We start from the raw sequence: 19,495 nt of genomic DNA on the forward strand, positions 1-19,495 counted from the left end.
GTAGGCTTGTGTCACTGGGCAGCTTTCGGTTGTGCTTCCCTTTGTATTCTGTAATAGTTTGCAAGCCCTGCCAGATCCGACGAGCGTCGGAGCCGGTGTAGGACGATTCCATCTTAGTCCTGTATTGACGCTTGCCTGTTTGATGATTTGTCGGCAGGCATAGCATGATTTCTTATAAGCTTCCGGGTTAGAGTAGCCTAGTGGTTAAAGCGTTGGTGTCACGGCCTGACCATAGAGAGCTTTTTATTCTCTATGTTGGTTAGGTTGGAGTGTGATTAAGGGTGGGTTATCTAGGGGAATTATATGTCTATGTTGGCCTGGTATGGTTCCCAATCAGAGGCAGCTGTTTATCGTTGTATCTGATTGGGGATCATATTTAGGTAGCCATTTCTCCATTGTGCTTTGTGGGATCGAGTCTGAGGGGCGAGTCTGAGAGAGAAGAGTAATATTGGGATAGACTGAGCGAGGAGTATTGCAGGATAGTTGAGGGGAGTGATGAGGTAGAGTGGATGGTTTGGTGTCTGGAGCAAGACAGTTGCCGTGAGGAGCGTGGGACCAGTCAGGCACCATGTTTTGCGGAGATACGCAATGTGTCTACAGTGTGCATCCACAGCCCGGTGCGTTCTGTGCCAGCTCCTCGCACTTGCCGTGCGAAAGTGAGCATCCAGCCAGGACGGGTTGTGCCGGCTCAGCGCTCCTGGTCTCCAGTACGCCTCCTCGGTCCAGGATATCCTGCGCCGGCTCTACGCACTGTGTCGCCAGTGCGCTTTCACAGCCCAGTGCATCCTGTGCCAGTGCCCCGCACTTGCCGGACTAAAGTGAGCATCCAGCCAGGACGGCTTGTGCCAGCTCTACGCTCTAGACCTCCAGTGCGCCTCCACAGTCCAGTGCGTCCTGTGCCTCCTCCCCGCACTCGCCCTGAGGTGCGTGTCATCAGACCGGTGCCACCTGTACCGGTCCCACGCATCAGGCCTCCAGTGCGCCTCCACAGTCCAGTGCGTCCTGTGCCTCCTCCCCGCACTCGCCCTGAGGTGCGTGTCATCAGCCCGGTGCCACCTGTACCGGTCCTACACATCAGGCCTCCAGTGCGCCTCCACAGTCCAGTACATCCTGTGCCACCTCCCCGCACTCGCCCTGAGGTGCGTGTCACCAGCTCGGTACCACCTGTACCGGTCCCGCGCATTAGGCCTCCAGTGCGCCTCCACAGTCCAGTACATCCTGTGCCACCTCCCTGCACTCGCCCTGAGGTGCGTGTCACCAGCTCGGTACCACCTGTACCGGTCCCGCGCATTAGGCCTCCAGTGCGCCTCCAATAGTCTAGAGCTTCCGGCGACAGTTCCCAGTCCAGAGCTTCCGGTGACAGTTCCCAGTCCAGAGCTTCCGGCGACAGTTCCCAGTCCAAAGCTTCCGGCGACAGTTCCCAGTCCAGAGCTTCCGGCGACGTTTCACAGTCCGGAACCTCCAACGACGGTCCACAGTCCGGAACCTCCAACAACGGTCCACAGTCCGGAACCTCCAACGACGGTCCACAGTCCGGAACCTCCTGAGACGGTCCACAGTCCGGAACCTCCTGAGACGGTCCACAGTCCGGAACCTCCTGAGACGGTCCACGGTCTGGTACATCCAGCGACAGTCTGCAGTTCAGAGCCTCCAGCTCCGGAGCCACCGGCGACGATCTACGGTCCGGAGTCCCCGGCGACAAACCACGGTCCAGAGTCCCCGATGACGATCTACTGTCCGGAGTCCCCGGCGACAAACCACGGTCCGGAGTCCCCGATGACGATCTACGGTCCGGAGTCCCCAGCGACGATCTACGGTCCGGAGTCCCCAGCGACGATCTACGGTTCGGAGTCCCCAGCGACGAACCACGTTCCGGTTCCTCCGGCGACGATCCACGGTCCGGTTCCTCCGGCGACGATCCACGGTCCGGTTCCTCCGATGACGTATCCACGAGCGGAGTGGGAAATTCGCCCTGCACCGGAGCCGCCCCCGACGGTAGATGCCCACCCGGACCCTCCCCTATTGAGTCAGGTTTTGCGGTCGGTGTCCGCACCTTTGGGGGGAGGTACTGTCACGCCCTGACTATAGAGAGCTTTTATTCTCTATGTTGGTTAGGTTGGGGTGTGATTAAGGGTGGGTTATCTAGGGGAATTATATGTCTATGTTGGCCTGGTATGGTTCCCAATCAGAGGCAGCTGTTTATCGTTGTCTCTGATTGGGGATCATATTTAGGTAGCCATTTCCCCATTGTGCTTTGTGGAATCTTGTCTAGGTGTAGTTGCCTGTGTGCACTATTTTGAGCTTCACGTTTCGTTTGTTCGCTTTATTGTTTTTTTTCCCTTTGAGTTTTCTATTCCAAATAAAAGGATGGAAACATACCACGCTGCATCTTGGTCCACTCCTTATGACGATCGTGACAGTTTGAATAGTAACCGAAACGTTGCAAGATCGAATCCACAAGCTGACAAGGTAAAAATCTGTCGTTCTGCCCCTAAACTAGGCAGTTAACCCATTGTTCCAAGGCCGTCATTGAAAACAAGAATTTGTTCTTAACTGACTTGCCTAGTTAAATAAAAGTAAGAAAAAAGTCCCGCTCTTTGAAAGCAACAGCTTTAGCTTGGTGCGAATGTTGCCTGTAATCCATGGCTTCTGGTTGGGGTAATATCTATGGAACTCAGGATATATAAGACAAAGGAAGGAAGGAATACTTTCTAAGGAAAGTAAAGCATCATAAACTGATTGGCAATAAACATACCGGCTAGAAAGTTAGCATTAGCATTATACAATTCTCTATATACATAAAAGGCACTTACTTTAGAGTCCGGTAAGCACAACAAAGGAAATCGAATAAGGACTTGGGCCGCCCCATGCCACTACAAACACTGAACAAACACTGATATAAAACTAGCTGCTTATATAGGTGAGGAAAGGAGAGGAATGGTGATTATCAGAGTGAGTTCAGGTGTGGTGAGTTTGCCGGAGAGCCGGCGTGTCCAAAGGGTGATTAGGGAATTGGTGAGATGGCATGATCCTTCAGAACAGTAACAGGACTGATAATACATTGGATATTACATGGTTATTACACAAGAGGCCCAGAGGTGTGTTTGTGCCTCATTCTGAACACACTTACCCATAGTACAACCTGCTCCCAATACCCAGCTATTGTGTGTGTTCATAGCCGTGAAACACTAAGAGACTGCTGAGACGAGCAAGCAAGCACATGTGTGTGTGTGTGTTTGTAATGTTACATTAAAGAGTATTTTGTGCCTTAGGGAGGGTGATAAAGAGGAGAGTACATAACGGGATGTCTGACGTCTGTAAGACACGAGAGAGTGTGTGTGTGTGTATGGCTGGCCCTAATGCGTCTGTACTACTTTGAGAGCAGTGTAGTTTCACATTGGCCATTTGAGCTTCACTAGTGTGACAGGCATAGCGACACACACACACACACACACACACACACACACACACACACACACACACACACACACACACACACACACACACACACACACACACACACACACACACACACACACACACACACACACACCTTGCTACCTCCTATTACCGCCCTGTATATAGAGCCGTGCTACTCCCCATCACCCCTCTGTGCTTGAAGACTCACACTTGATCAGTCCCTATGAGAGACTAGTTTTTATATATTTAACTGGAGTGCTTCCCTTAGGGCTGGATGGGGGGGGGCTACAAATCCCTCCCTGCTAAAATCTGTCATTTATAAGAATAACAAGCTGTCTGTCTTTTTTGGAGCCTGGAGATGGAGATGGGAGGTTATCAGCCAATATGACGATACTAAGAAAGAGAGGGAAGGTAAATGTGGGTGAAAAATAAGTGTTGCAGAGAGAGAGAAAGAGACAAAGAGAAAGATGGACAGAATAGAGAGGGAAAGAGCTATTGCGTGATAGAGGACGTGAGAGGTGAGTGTCGTGAGAAAATGCTTATCCCAAGGTAATTTTCTGTTTGATAACTAGTTAATTTTGTCCTTTTCTTCTGTGGCCTCTCTTAACAATCCATTTCTTACGTTAACCAACGTTCTACGTGTTTTAATGTTGTCTTTGGACTGAGAGAGGTTCATAAACATACACAAAAGTATCATAAGCTGCTCTACACTTAAATGAAAATGAAGCTTTTGGGCCAAACTTAAGCATTTGCACCAGGTGCAAAGTTTACACCAGTAGACACAAGTTTTCTAAGTGAATTAAATATTGAGGGCAGACCAAAAGGCTAAATAAAGGTTAAGAGGAAGTATAATAAGCTATGTTTTTTGGGGTTTTATCCCCTATTGAAAAAGCTGGTGCAAACTTTACACCCAGAGCAAAATGCTTCGTAAATCTGACTCCTTGGTCAGTGAGCAGGCGGCATTACTTTTCCCAAAGCATCTCTTTCTTTTATCAAAGCATCTCTTTCTTTTATCAACGCTTCTCTTTCTTTTCCCAAAGCATCTCTTTCTTTTCCCAAAGCATCTCTTTCTTTTCCCAAAGCATCTCTTTCTTTTCCCAAAGCATCTCTTTCTTTTCCCAAAGCATCTCTTTCTTTTCCCAAAGCATCTCTTTCTTTTCCCAAAGCATCTCTTTCTTTTCCCAAAGCATCTCTTTCTTTTATCAAAGCATCTCTTTCTTTTCCCAAAGCATCTCTTTCTTTTCCCAAAGCATCTCTTTCTTTTCCCAAAGCATCTCTTTCTTTTATCAAAGCATCTCTTTCTTTTATCAAAGCATCTCTTTCTTTGCCCAAAGCATCTCTTTCTTTTCCCAAAGCATCTCTTTCTTTTCCCAAAGCATCTCTTTCTTTTCCCAAAGCATCTCTTTCTTTTCCCAAAGCATCTCTTTCTTTTCCCAAAGCATCTCTTTCTTTTATCAAAGCATCTCTTTCTTTTCCCAAAGCATCTCTTTCTTTTCCCAAAGCATCTCTTTCTTTTCCCAAAGCATCTCTTTCTTTTATCAAAGCATCTCTTTCTTTTATCAAAGCATCTCTTTCTTTTATCAAAGCATCTCTTTCTTTGCCCAAAGCATCTCTTTCTTTTATCAAAGCATCTCTTTCTTTTCCCAAAGCATCTCTTTCTTTTCCCAAACCATATATTTCTTTTATCAAAGCATCTCTTTCCCTCTCCACTGGAAAAGCCAATACTGTTTAGCACCATAATGTGCTATAATGTCCCACTCAACTAAGTGAGAAACAGAAAGGGATGACCCTTAACAGTCAATTGAGAGGACAGAGGTTATTCAAACCACAGCATTTTAACAACATCACCTTCAGAGCCAGACCTTTTAAATTTGCCTGACAACTGTGCCAATCCCACACTCTGAGACAGAGTGAGATTAGAGCAGTGACAGAACTATAAACCAGAAGCACTGGTGTGTCAAACTGAAATCCTTTAGAAAGAAGAAAGGAGGGAAAAGAGGAGTAAAAAGAGGGATTGGTGAGCCTAGCGGAGTCTACAGTTCTCACCGTAAATAATACATCACCGACGGCCCAAATCCTCAAGGCTGGAGGAGCGCTGTGCCTTGTGTGTGCGTGTAATCCACTAAACTGCATTTGCGCAGATGATCCAAGTCCAATCTCTAGTGCTACAGCCAAGGCCTCCATCAACACACAGTAATACAGATCCTTGATGTGTATATGTGTTTGTGTGTGTGTTTTGAGTGGGGATCACAGAAAAGACTGTGGCTGGTCTGAGATCCAAAGGTTTTTTGGGGATTGAGTGTGAGCAGACCAGTGTGTGTGATGTGTGTACGCATTTGTGTGTGTGTGATGTGTGTGTTCTCTCTAACCTAGGTCTATGGATGCACAGTCAGCTGGACGGGTGAGGGAAAAGGTAGGGGGCCTCTTAGATCAAACACCACCCCTCTATCTCACACACCCCTCTCTGTCTCTTGCTCTCTCTCTCTCACACACATCCACACACACATACACACATCTGGATGTATAGAATTGGCACATGCCTGTTGTGGATGGATGTGCTGGTGGGCTGGCTAGTTGAGTTTGCATGGTGATTGCTGCTGGTTTCGTTATTGATGTTTACCAGTTTACCATGCCTATTTACTGAGGAGGGTGCTGTCCCTGGTTTTCTTCTCCTCCCCCTAGCTCCTTATCTCCTTGATGTGAGTAGTATCTGTTGTTGCCCCTATCAGACAAGGAGCTCTCCAAATTGATGCCTCACTGATGTTATCAACCACTAAGGCATGCTTTGTGTTAACTTGACGCCACTATCAGCACAGTGTACACACCATTGAATTAGAATGAGTCATTATTATTCTACGGTAGCTACACACACATACTGTACATGCATATTGTGATGCATACACAGCCGGAAACTAGTGAAGTATGTACAAATACATGTCATTTCTTTAGTCATTGAAAGAAGTCTCCAGAAATCATGTGGTACATCAACAGACACATGTCATATACGTAGAGCATCATTTCGTGATCCTATAATAGGATGGACTGAGTTGCGCTCCGCTCTGAATTCCTCGAATAAGTCATAGTGTGTTTGAGTGCAGGGTTATAAGTGCCCCCTAGATCCTCATCCTGTAACTACACTAATGAGTCAGCTAGGTTTTACGCAGCACTGAAACTGCAGTGTTTGGTCTGGCTGCTTTAGTGATGCAAGAGAAGAGCAAAAGTACAGTGAGAGAATTTGTTGCGTGTGTGTGTGCCTGTGCAGTGGTGGAAAACTGTCATACTTGAGTAAAAATAAAGATACCTTAATAGAAAATGACTCAAGTAAATGTAAAAGTCACCCAGTAAAATTCTACTTTAGTAAAAGTCTAAAAGTATTTGGTTTAAAATATACTTAAGTATCAAAAAATTAATATTTTCAAATTCCCTATATTAAGCAAACCAGATGGCACCATTTCTGTTTTTTCTAATTTACAGAAAGCCAGGGGCACACTCCAACACTCAGACGTCATTTACAAACAAAGCATGTCGGTTTAGTGAGTCTGTCAGATCAGAGGCAGTAGAGATGACTAGGGATGTTCTCTTGATAACTGTGTGAATTGGACTATTTTTCTGTCCTGCTAAGCATTCAAAATGTAACGAGTACTTTTGGGTGTAAAGGAAAATGTATGGAGTAAAAAGTACAATATTTTCTTAAGGATTGTGGTGGAGTAAAAGTAAAAGTAGTCAAAAATATAAATAATAAAGTAAAGTACACGTACCCCAAAAAACGACTTAAGTAGTACTTTAAAGTATTTTTACTTAAGTGCTTTACACCACTGTGCGTGTGTGCTGAGTAGCTGTGCTTACCGCTGCGGCTGCGTAGCATCCTAGCTGAGATGTAGTTGGTTTCGATAGGGGGGTTGGTGATTGTGCTGTCCACTGAGCTAACCTCTCCTCTGGGCTGCTTCAGAAGCTCTGTCAGGGTCCTGTGAATGGACAGACACACATATTACAGGTAGACTTTAGAATGACTCTCTACATGTGTGGTGATTGAGTAGGAACTGTGAGTGGGGATTGAACCAGCTGATCCCGTGGTTATAGGCATTCGACCCAAGCCCTAACCCTAAACTCCTGGGCAAATAACTCCCCATAGCTGGCCACTGTGTGTGACTGTAGGCTTAGTCAAAGCCAAAAATAAGAACAGCAGCACTGCAGGGGAACATGGAAGAAAGTGATAGGAGCCAGAGAATTGGGCTGAGTGTGTGATCATATAATCTGGAGAGAGAGAGAGAGGGGGAGAGAGAGGGGGGGGGGGGGGGAGAGACGGAGACAGAGAGAGTGACACTGAAAATGGGCCATTTTAATTGAGTGTAATCTTATCAGGCACACAGTGTCACACTCATAAATACCCTAAAACACACTGTCACGTCATTGAGCTGTGTGTAAGGGAACACACTGCTGTACTGATAGACATCATCTCTCTTTATCTGTGTGTTTGTGTCCCACGGAACCAGACCTCAGGAAGGGTGGGGAGCCAGGGCTCTCCTCTTCTCCTGGGAGGACTTTCCTGAACAGATTGACCTTCCCCTGGGCTGTGGTTATCTGTACAGTACATTATGTGCCAGGAATGTGTATAAATGTGGGAAGGGTACTACGGTGAATTTGCCCTCCCTAGCTGGACAGAGCAGAACTCCATAGGGGTGAGCCGAGGGAGAGGTGACAATGTGACATATATCAAATGGGAGAGATTAATAGAATGAACAACTCTTGCTCTACAAACTCTGTTTCTATACAAAACAGACTTTGCAGAAACCTGCACGCACACATGCGCACATACAAAAACTCCCAAACCCCTTTTTCTAATGACAAACAGAATAAACTAATCCACCTCCCCAGCAATCTCATTCATCACTTTAGACAAACATGTTTTCTCTCTTTGAGTTTACTGAATTTACAGAGTTGACATTGATCAATTATTCACACACTGGTGCCTCTGTTCTGCTCAGTGTATCGCTCCGCTGCCGAATAGTGCTCCTCCACCCTGCACATCAGGGACTGCGACCACACGGTAAGAGAACCAGCCAGAGGGGAACTCCTGTGTTAGAGCTGCCAGAAAGTGAGCCCCGGCCCATTGGAACTGCTGAGTTGGGACAGTGTGTAGGTGTGATATGTGTGTGGGACAGCCAAATTCTTAGGGAGTGCTGTGGTGGCATGCTGAGAGGGAAGCAATGTTGATGTCAGACATGATAGCTGGCTGTTTTCAGATGGAAAAAATGTCTCGTCTACAGGGACTCCTTCCCAGTGGTGGAAAAAGTACCCAATTGTCATACTTGAGTAAAAGTAAAGTCACCCAGTAAAAAACGACTTGAGTAAAAGTCTAAAAGTATTTGGTTTTAAATATACTTAAGTATCAAAAGTAAATGTGATTGCTAAAATATACTTAAGTATTGAAAGTAAAAGTAAAAGTATAAATCATTTAAAATTCCCTATATTAAGCAAACCAGACGGCACCATTTTCTTTTTTAAATTTACGGATAGCCAGGGGCATGTTCCAACACTCAGACATCATTTACAAACAAAGCATTTGTGTTTAATTTTTCCTGTCCTACTATTCAAAATGTAACAAGTACTTTGGGTGTAAGAGAAAATGTATGGAGTAAAAAGTACATTATTTTATTTTGGAATGTATTGAAGTAAAAGTAAAACTTGTCAAAAATATAAATAGTAAAGTAAAGTACAGATACCCCAAAAACTACTTAAGTAGTACCAATCGCTGATGACTTTGTTTTGTACAACAAGTAAACTGGTGAATCGCCTGGGGGACTTTGCAGAGGTGTAGAGCTTCAAGAGGGTTCTGTGTACAGTGGATAAAAATAGGGGCTTGGTTGTAAGTTTTTGGTTTCGGTAAGATTGTGCTCAAATTATGTAACTACTGGGCTAATAAAGGTATTATTTTTAATTTTAAAAATTCTCTCTTTCAAGCCACCTAAATCTCGAAATATTCCATTCTCTCTTTCTCTCTCGCCCTCTCTAATGTCACTCTCTTTTACTTTATTTCTCTTTCTAAACCTACATTATTGTCGTTCCCTCGCTACCTCATGTTGTCTCTTACTCACTAGACTGAGGCTGCCTAGGGCTTGGTTCTCTCTTCTTTTGGCTCGCTACTAAACAACTTGCTGATTAAGGCTTTTAATCTGCAAAAAAACTGCTTTTATCTCTGGGCATTTAGGGCATTTATAGAGGCTAAATTGAACTTCCATTTCAGGCTCTATCTATGTGGAAGTTTTATCCTAAATGTACACTAATCAAATCAAATTAAAGTTTATGTGTCACGTGCACCGAATACAACAGGTGTAGGTAGACCTTACAGTGAAATGTTTACTTACAGGCTCTAACCAACAATGCAAAAAAGGTATTAGGTGAACAATAGGTATGTAAAGAAATAAAAACAACAGTAAAAAAGACAGTGAAAAATAACAGTAGTGAGGCTATATACAGTAGCGAGGCTATAACAGTAGCGAGGCTATATACAGTAGCGAGGCTATAACAGTAGCGAGGCTATATACAGGCACCGGTTAGTCGGGCTGATTGAGGTAGTATGTACATGTAGATATGGTTAAAGTGACTATGCATATATGATAAACAGAGAGTAGCAATAGCGTAAAAGAGGGGTTGGCGGGTGGTGGGTGGCGGGACTCAATGCAGATAGCCCGGTTAGCCAATGTGCGGGGGCACTGGTTGGCCGGTCCAATTGAGGTAGTACGTACATGAATGTATAGTTAAAGTGACTATGCATATATGATAAACAGAGAGTAGCAGCAGCGTATAAGAGGGGTTGGGGGGCACACAATGCAAATAGTCCGGGTAGCCATTTGATTATCTGTTCAGGAGTCTTATGGCTTGGGGGTAAAAACTGTTGAGAAGCATTTTTGTCCTATCCTTGGCACTCCGGCACCGCTTGCCATGCGGTAGTAGAGAGAACAGTCTATGACTGGGGTGGCTCGGGTCTTTGACAATTTTTAGGGCTTTCCTCTGACACCGCCTGGTGTAGAGGTCCTGGATGGCAGGCAGCTTAGCCCCAGTGATGTACGGGGCCGTACGCACTACCCTCTGTAGTGGCCGAGCAATTGCCGTACCAGGCAGTGATGCAACCAGTCAGGATGCTCTCGATGTTGCAGCTGTAGAACCTTTTGAGGACCTCAGTACCCATGTCAAATCTTTTTAGTTTATTGAGGGGGAATAGGCTTTGTCGTGCCCTCTTCACGACTGTCTTGGTGTGCTTGGACCATGTAAGTTTGTTGGTGATGTGGACACCAAGGAACTTGAAGCTCTCAACCTGCTCCACTACAGCCCCTTCGATGAGAATGAGGGCGTGCTCGGTCATCCTTTTCCTACTAGCCTAATGTGTGTTTGATGTAAATTAGGATGAAATTATAATTAAATGACTACGGTAAGGTAGATGCTGGCCATCAGTACGGGATAAAAAAAACAGTTAATAAATTGAAACAGGGGATGTTAATCATTACTGCCCACTCATTTGGGACTCAGCCTGCAATGCGTTTGTCTATTAAATCAAAACAATACAGTATCTTTAAGATCATGGAGGTGAGAAACAAAACATAGGGTATAATCCTCCATTCCACTTGAATCCCAGTAACTTCATGATAACATCACAAGAGTCATTCAGTTATTAAAGACATGGCCGTCTTGCTGTCAATGAGAAACAATAGGATTATGTCTTTCTCCTGGAGCGCAGGGAAGGTCACAGCATTGAGCATCACCGAGGACATGTAGCCCAGCCTACATACAGTACAGTCTCTGTATGCGTGCCAAATGGCACCCTATCCCCTATATAGTGCATTGCTTTTGATCATACCCCATGGTCAACAGTAGTGCTCTATATAGGGAATAGAGTGCCATTTGGGACGTAGCCTCTGTATCTATAGCCTCTTATATCTGACTTCCTGCGTCAGAGCTTTCGTGATATCATCATCGCTAATCCTTTGTAGTGAAAGCGCATCATATCGAATTACAAGGAGAGTCTCCTAATGTTGTGTAACAATCAATTATCCCTCCTCCCATATCAGGAAGGAAGATGGCTAATTAGCAACATTCAGTCCTACTCTTCGTCATTCACCACCACAGCTTCCAGCCCAGCACAGTCCCCACTCTAATGATAAGGGAATCTAGCCCTGTAAAGTAATGTACTAGCATATCATAAATAGGACTGGTGGAGTTATGTCACACATGCAGCTAACAAAAATATATGGAAATGTCTGCTCTATCCAAAAGTACAACCAACTAATTGCAGCATTAAAGCAAAAATGGAAGAGGCAAGTAGAAGGGGGAGAAAGTAAAGAACTTGTCTGTCGGCCCTGCATTAAAGACCAAAATTGGTTAAAGAAAATAAAACATTTCAATGATTATAAAAAATTATTGCAACTAATAGAATGTTATATATATATGGGAGACACCACCATTTCGCTGTGAAGAGCCAGAATCATTAGATCATTTGTTTTGGTACTGTCCATACGGGTTGTTTCTTGTTTTTAGTCACAGGTTCAGGAATGACTGAAGAATTGAAACATTTACCTGGAGCTACCTCTGCAAATAGCACTACTGGATGATTTGAAAAGCAATAATATTGATCAATAATATAATAATATTCTTAGCAAAAATGTTTATCTTTAATTTACAATCTGTAGAAACTATGAGAATAGAAAGGTTAACATCTTTTGTGAAACATCACAGTACAGTTGAAAAATATATGGCAAATAGAAATCAAAACTGGATGGTGTTCAGAGATAGATGGGAGGGGTTGAGTGGAGCTGAAGGGTGGGACTAAAAACAAGATAACTAATTAACTAAATATACTGTGTGTCACGTTCTGACCTTAGTTCCTTTATTTTGTCTTTTGTTTTAGTATGGTCAGGGCGTGAGTTGGGTGGGTTGTCTATGTTAGTTTTTCTATGATTTTCTATTTCTGTGTTTGGCCTGATATGGTTCTCAATCAGAGGCAGCTGTCAATCGTTGTCCCTGATTGGGAACCATATTTAGGTAGCCTGTTTTCTGTTGGGTTTTGTGGGTGGTTATTTTCAGTCTTTGTGTGTCTGCACCAGACAGAACTGTTTCGGTTTTCACTTTGTTGTTTTGTATTTGAAGTGTTCAGTTTTGGATTATTATTAAATAAGATGAACACTAACCACGCTGCGCTTTGGTCCTCTCCTTCCACCGACGACAACCGTTACACTGTGTCCGTAAAATGTACATAGGTTCAGAATTTTTGTGAAACTGCACAGTTGGATAGTCTTCAGAGATAAAAAATAATAAACAAAGTATAGCCACGGGAAGTAGGGGTGCTGAGGGTGCCGCAGTACCTCTGATAAATCACAATAATGTTTTTTTAAATAATTAACCCCCCAAAAAGTACTAATGTAATTTCTCATTTTATTAACTCTGGGTGCAGTTTCAAAAGCATAGATGTCCTTGTACTATCTGACATAATGTTTTCTCCTAGACTTCATGAACTATATTCTCAATGAAAATACATCCAATTCTGCTCCATGTTGTGATATTCAGAAAAAATGGTAACATGAGAATTCAACCCCTTGGAGCTGAGTCAATGAGCAGTGGCCCTCATGTGTGTCTGTCCAGGGGTGAGAGGGAGAGCCCGAGGAGGAGGTCAGGGGAAGGTAAATGTCACTAAGTATCCATCACAGCTGGACTAGGATGAATGGATGGAGAGGGGTGTATAAAATCAGAGAGCACTCATAGCAAACATAAACCAACTCTGAAGGAAAGCTGAATGATAGAGGGATAGGATAGAGGAAGAAGGAGAGGAGGGGTGTGCTGCGTTCTATAAGTACCCAACTGCCTGTCTGTCTGTCTGCATCTTCCTTTGGGTTGTGTCGTGGAAATTCATACTGAGAGAGGCTTTATCATTTCTTCAAACAATCGTCTTTATTTAATATTGATTAATTATTGCAATATTGAGACTAGTCAACACAACACTCTTGACTGTTGGACCGAGCAGCCTAACTGATAATAAAAAAACAGGTAGCCTAGTGGTTAGAGTGTTGGGCCAGTAACCAAAAGGTAAACATCTGTCGTTCTGCCCCTGAACAAGGCAGTTAACCCACTGTTCCTAGGCCGTCATTGTAAATAAGAATGTGTTCTTAACTGACTTGCCTAGTTAAATAAAGGATAAATATATGTTTTTTTTAAATATAGGAGACCTAAAAATGCTTAGTCAGGGCTAGTTCCACCCCTCCCATGCGGATCGGGGGGCATCATAAACCACCTTGGTTCATCTCCTGGTTATCCGTACGGATGTTGTTTTACCCCCAATCCGGCTTAGTTTCCCAGATGACAGGAAGATGAGACAATGAGGGATTGTTCAAAACTCTTCCAGGCTATCTCTATCTCGGGTCACACACCACATCTTGTCTATGGAATGCCAGCTTTAGGTTTTTATAACCAAGTCATTGTCAGTTTAAGGTATCTCAAGGTAAACCCATTTACTTGACCATACGCCCAGTCTAACTGCAGGAAGCTAGAGTGGAAACCATCCCTTTACAGAAACACAGCATTAATAGAACAGAAATGTCAAGTATATAATCGTTAACTATTAATATCAAACAAATCAGGTAAATATATGGTTCTTGGCTTAAAACAAAGAAGACACCTGTACTATGTCAGATATTACACTGTATATACTGTACATCACAGAAGACTGGAATATTACAAAAATGTTTGACATAGAAACACTGGAGTTTCGACAGGTTTTTTGAAACAATGCTTATTAATTATAAAATTATGAAAAAGATTTGTAACATTCCACCCATGAGGCCACTAGATGGCAATTTGGTAATTTGACTGCAGGAAAGGGGTGTTTTACGATTTCATCTTTTTTTAGTCTTTTTTTTTTACAACAAAATACTGAAAGTCACACTGAAACTCAGCAGCAAAGGAAAGGCGACATAAAAGGTGTAGCTCATCAAAGAAGAATGTAGAGTGGGAATTGGGAAAGCAATTACATTTGTTGAGGTTTATTTTCGGACATTTCTATTGTTTATTTGCCTTATTGAAGGACATAGCAGTATAACAAGGGTCAAGCCCTTTTAGAAGCCATCTTAGTCCCAGGTTATATAACATGATATCTAAAGGGCCAATGGCTTGCTGTGTGTCCCTCTCACACAAACATGCGCGGGGGCGCGCACAGGCACATGCATGCACACACACACACACACACTTAGATCAGATCAATGGACCACCACACCAGGCCTCTCTCTTCCCCATGTTAATTCTCACCCATGGTGGTGTAAAGTGGATACTTTTAGCCATGCTATCATGCCTGGAGCCCGTGTTCTCTGAATGTTGTGATCTGAACCATGCACTACCACAACCTAAACGTCAGTATCATCATTCTTGTTGTTAATTGAACTATAAATCACTATACAGTATGTCAGGCATGATGCCTTTTAGGATGAATGTCATTGTTGTTTGTTTTAAGTCCCTTCCAGTTGATATCTTCCATTAGATTCGACATGCATCACCTGGGGGCGGGTAGAGTGGCACATTCTGTCCTTTGGGAATCAAGAATTGGAGCAGTGTGTGATGGACCGTACACTGCTAACTGCTGTGAGGTTTTAGAGGGGGATTGAGAGGAGTAATGAACTAACACCTGACCTGGTAGAAGCTGACTACCAGATGTGAGAGACAGACACCCCATGCTGGTCTAATAAGGGCCCTATAGAGCAGCACTGCAGTGTGCCTGTTGCCGAAAGAGGGAGACAGAAAGGAAGAGAGAGAGAGCGAGAGAGAGAGATGGACAAAATGATCTGTGTAGAAATGAGTTGGCCTCTAGAGCTACACAGCTAGACCAGCCAGGAGTAATAACTGGGTAGCAGAGGAGTAGCGACAGTATTCCAGTAATCTGAGAGTTTATTTAATCTGTGCGAGTCTAATCTGGCCAGGGCAGTTAATCTGTTAAGAAGTGTTAATCAGCCGAGGAGTGTATATGGTCGGGGAGCGTTCTATTTTTGAGAGGTGTTAACCTCTGAAAAACATTAAATCCTGGGAATATTTATCCAAACTGAAGATGTAGACGGCCTCGTACGAGAGCAACTGTTCACTCCCTGCGGGATAACTACTGCATATACGTGGATTTCAGAGAGAAATAAAAACATTGCTTTGGGCTTTTTGTTTATTTATTAAATGTATTTAAATAACTTTTTTTATGACAGGGGGATCATTGAGGTCATTAGAAGATTTCCATATCTCAATATTGGCTAGGTGGAGTTATATGAAACCATGGCGGAGTTATTAACTATTGGCTAATATAGACATTACTGTAAAAGAGGCAACATAAGTCAGCAGTTGTGAGAAGGGAGCGATAGAGGGGAAGTGGAGGAGAGAGGGAAAAGGACAAAGGGAGAGAAAGTGTGAAAGGGAGAGAAAGCGTGAAAGGGAGAGAAATGGGGGAAAAAACAACACAAAGAAAGGGAGTTTGAAAGGGAAAAAGAGAGAGAGAGAGGGGGAGAGGGAGAGGGAGAGAGAGAGAGAAAGAGGGAGAGGGAGAGGGAGAGGGAGAGAGAGATAGAAAGAGGGAGAGGGAGAGAGAGAAAGATTCTGATGGGGCGAAATCTCTTCTCCCCTGCAGCCCTGCCTCCGTTGATTACCTCAAAAACCCAAGGGCTGCCGGAAGAGAGGAGAGAAAGGTGTAATACAAAAGAAAGAGAGATAAGGAGGAGGAAAGACAAGAGGAAAACTGATTAAAGGAGGGAGAGTTGACACCATGTAGCACAGCAGTGTTTCAGTAATGATGTCCATGGGGTTCTGCTCCAACACTGAACCAGATATTTAACCTGACTGACGCTGGCTAAAACGCTGTACAGTGAGATGAAGCCTGAATGAGAAGTCATGTGATCTACATACTGTAGCTATTGGGGAATATGATACATTATTTGGAATACTTGAAACTTCCCCTCAATGTTTTGTTTTGATAAGTATATGCGGAATTTTTGGCTTGTACTGTAAACAGATTTTGCTTGATATCTATAGATTACTATACTGTACCTCTGGCCATATTGTGATCTCCTTCCTCTCTTTGTCTCTTTTCCTTTGTGCCTTTCTTCTCCTCGCTCTCTCTCTCTCCCTCTCACTTTCTGGAGCAGGTCATATTCCCTAAAGATTGTTGGTAAACACAACATCACCCTGCAGTTACCTTCAATATTCAACATGAATGTAATTACAATACTGGCTAAAGTGATCAGGTAGCTTCCTGAACAAGTTTGTGAAATTTTGATGAAATACACAAACCATAGCATGTCTTATCAGTGGGTATGAAAACATTTATTTGTTTCTCCTGACAACACAACACACACATTTCTTTAAAATTTGCCAAAAGAGAATGATGTAATGGAATTTGCCTGATTCAGTTGATGGTTGCAGCCACATGTACACACACACACACGCACGCACGCACGCACGCACGCACGCACGCACACACACACACACACACACACACTCTCCCTCACCTGGAGTTGCTGAGGTCGTTCTGCGCCCCTGCCGATCCCCTGCTCTTCTCCAGGCCCAGCTTGGTGAAGATGCCCACCAGCACCATGATGGCCACCACTCCACAGATGATGTAGACAATCATATGGGTGCGGTCTCTCTCCTGGTTGCCATGGCCCTCGGTCACCGTGGTGATGGGCTTGCCCGTGTTGGCCCAGATGGGTGTGTCATAGTTTGAGCAGATGCTCTGGTCGAGCCGCTGCCCTCTGAACTGGCAGCAGAAGCGGTAGAAGCAGGTGCCACAGCAGTACAGGAAAACACCCATATTGCAGTTGAAAGGTGGGTCCCACTGGCCCATCACATCGTAGTAACCTTGGCAACGGGTGCCTTTGGTAGGGATGGCATCCTCATCATCCGCGATGTCGCCGCTGGGCGTCGACACGCCACTGAACTCTGTGGTTACTAGCGTGGTGACGGGCTCCGTCATGGTGGGTGTCATCGGAGCTGTCTGATTGGCTGTCTGGGTTTGGACAGTGTCCGGGTCAGTGGTGGTGGAGCTGGTGAGGTCCTGGGCCAGGCTGGGCCCCGTCAGGATGAAGGATAGGATGAGGAGGAGGCAGGACAGGGGGCAAGCTGCCATGGTACACCCCATCCTCAGTGCCAAGCTGAGGCTTTAGAACAGTCCTCTATGGTGGGTCAGACCAGAGGTCAAAGTCTCAGAGCAGGGCTTGTAGTCAGAGACAGAACAACAAGTTTGGGGAGAAACAACAAAGAAAAATCTAATAGTCCAAAAATCTAAAGTATGTGGTTCCTGTCTCTCAAACAAGCGAATACTAACTGACGTTCCATAGTTTTTCAACATAATTGAAAGGTTCACCCACAGTTCAATCACTCACATATGCGATTTATGAATAATGGGAACAGACAGAGAGTGTTTGTAGATTTTACATTTTTGTTTTGGTACAAGCATGCCGGTTACTCAGAACAGTGCAAAATAGCTAAAATATCTGATGCTCTGGACTAAAATCCTCTGAACCATCGTAGTAGGTTTGTCTTACCTTTGTCTTTTGAAATTGCCTTTAGAGAAAGCAGCAGTTTCAATATACCAGGGTATATTCCATGAACAATTAACCACAAACTTTACTCATCATTTTTCTCTATAGGGTAAAGGAGTTTGTTTTTTTCCTTATGTTTTTTCCATTCCCCAAGTAGTTTTGTAGCAGCTTTGTCCACCACAGGCGACCTCTCCTCTCGTTAAAGCAGTGTTTCCCTGTTCCTCCTCCTAGCTCAGTGGTTGAGGGTGGCTTGGAGGTCCAGACCAGACCAGACAACTTGTGGTTGCAATCCCACAGAACACCGCGCTGCGCTTGCTGACAATCCTCCCTGTGTGCGCGCGTGTGTGTGTGTGTGCGCGAGTGGGTGTGTGTGAGAGTGTGTGTGTGAGAGTGTGTGTGTGCTGTTGAATGTGACTCGCTCTGAGCTCTGTGAAAACGTAACAGTTCAGGAGCCAAATTCAATCCCCTCTGCTCAACACAATGAACGAGAGAGCGAGAGGAAGAGAGAGAGAGGAAGAGCAAGACAGTGTGAGAGTAGAGAGAAAGAGAGAGAGAGAGAGCTGGAGAGAGAGAGAGAGAGAGAGAGAGAGAGAGAGAGAGAGAGAGAGAGAGAGAGAGAGAGAGAGAGAGAGAGAGAGAGAGAGAGAGAGAGAGAGAGAGAGAGAGAGAGAGAGAGAAAAGGAGAAAGGGAGGGAGAGTGAGGGAGGGGAGGCAATCCTATACAGCTGCTGCTCACATCATCCCCTGAGAACGAAGGAGGGTAGTGGAAGACATAAAAAAAGAGCAAAACTGAGATGTTCTTTACTTTCTGTCACAAATTACCCTGTTTTTAAGTAAGTACTGTATGTAAGTGTGTGTGTGTTTGTTCTGCTCTGTCTAAAGGTATGTAGCTAAAAGTCAGGCAGTGAACAGCTAACACCTGTTTTTATCCCTCCTGTTGTTTAGTTGCGGGTGCTCTTGTTATCTCTCAGTCTGCTTCTCATTTGTCCTACACTCATTCGATTTCTTTCCACCCTCTCACACAAATGAGTGTGTGCATGTGAGGGTGAGTGTGTTCGTATGTGTGTCTGTGTGTGTGTGTGTGTGTGTGTGTGTGTGTGTGTGTGTGTGTGTGTGTGTGTGTGTGTGTGTGTGTGTGTGTGTGTGTGTGTGTGTGTGTGTGTGTGTGTGTGTGTGTGTGTGTGTGTGCGCGTGTGCGTGCGTGTGTGTGTGTGTGTGTGTGTGTCTGCCAGATTAAGTCCAGAGTTCCAACTCTGGAATCCTCCATGTGTTTGGTTTGTTTCCAATTCCATCCTGGAGCGAGACCACAGCGATACCCTCCGCCTGTCAGCCAAAACCACAGCAGCTGGAATCCAACGACAAGAGCCTGGTGTTCCTCTCCGCATATCTGCACACACACTGACGCCAGCTCAGATTAGAACAGATTCTCCCAGTGTGGATTATAGAAAACCTAAATTGTTTGAAATTATAAACAGTTACAGATTGACAAGGGTTTTTGCTCTCCCTCAACCGTTGCTCTACTCTTC

General features: G+C 44.4%; 1 protein-coding gene across 1 annotated transcript in view; it reads right to left on the minus strand.

Annotated features, from left to right (window-relative positions):
• The window catches only part of shisa8b (shisa family member 8b), a 39,797-nt gene extending 22,243 nt beyond the window's left edge, over positions 1–17,554 (minus strand). Inside the window, exons 1-2 of the mRNA XM_038974652.1 lie at positions 16,938–17,554; positions 7,267–7,385 (exon numbers count right to left, since the gene is read on the minus strand). Coding sequence (XP_038830580.1) covers positions 7,267–7,385; positions 16,938–17,554 — 736 coding nt within the window. The remainder of the gene's footprint in view (positions 1–7,266; positions 7,386–16,937) is intronic.
• Positions 17,555–19,495: the final 1,941 nt, after the last annotated feature.

This window comes from Salvelinus namaycush, chromosome 35 (assembly GCF_016432855.1).
Source record: "Salvelinus namaycush isolate Seneca chromosome 35, SaNama_1.0, whole genome shotgun sequence".
NCBI lineage: Eukaryota > Metazoa > Chordata > Actinopteri > Salmoniformes > Salmonidae > Salvelinus > Salvelinus namaycush.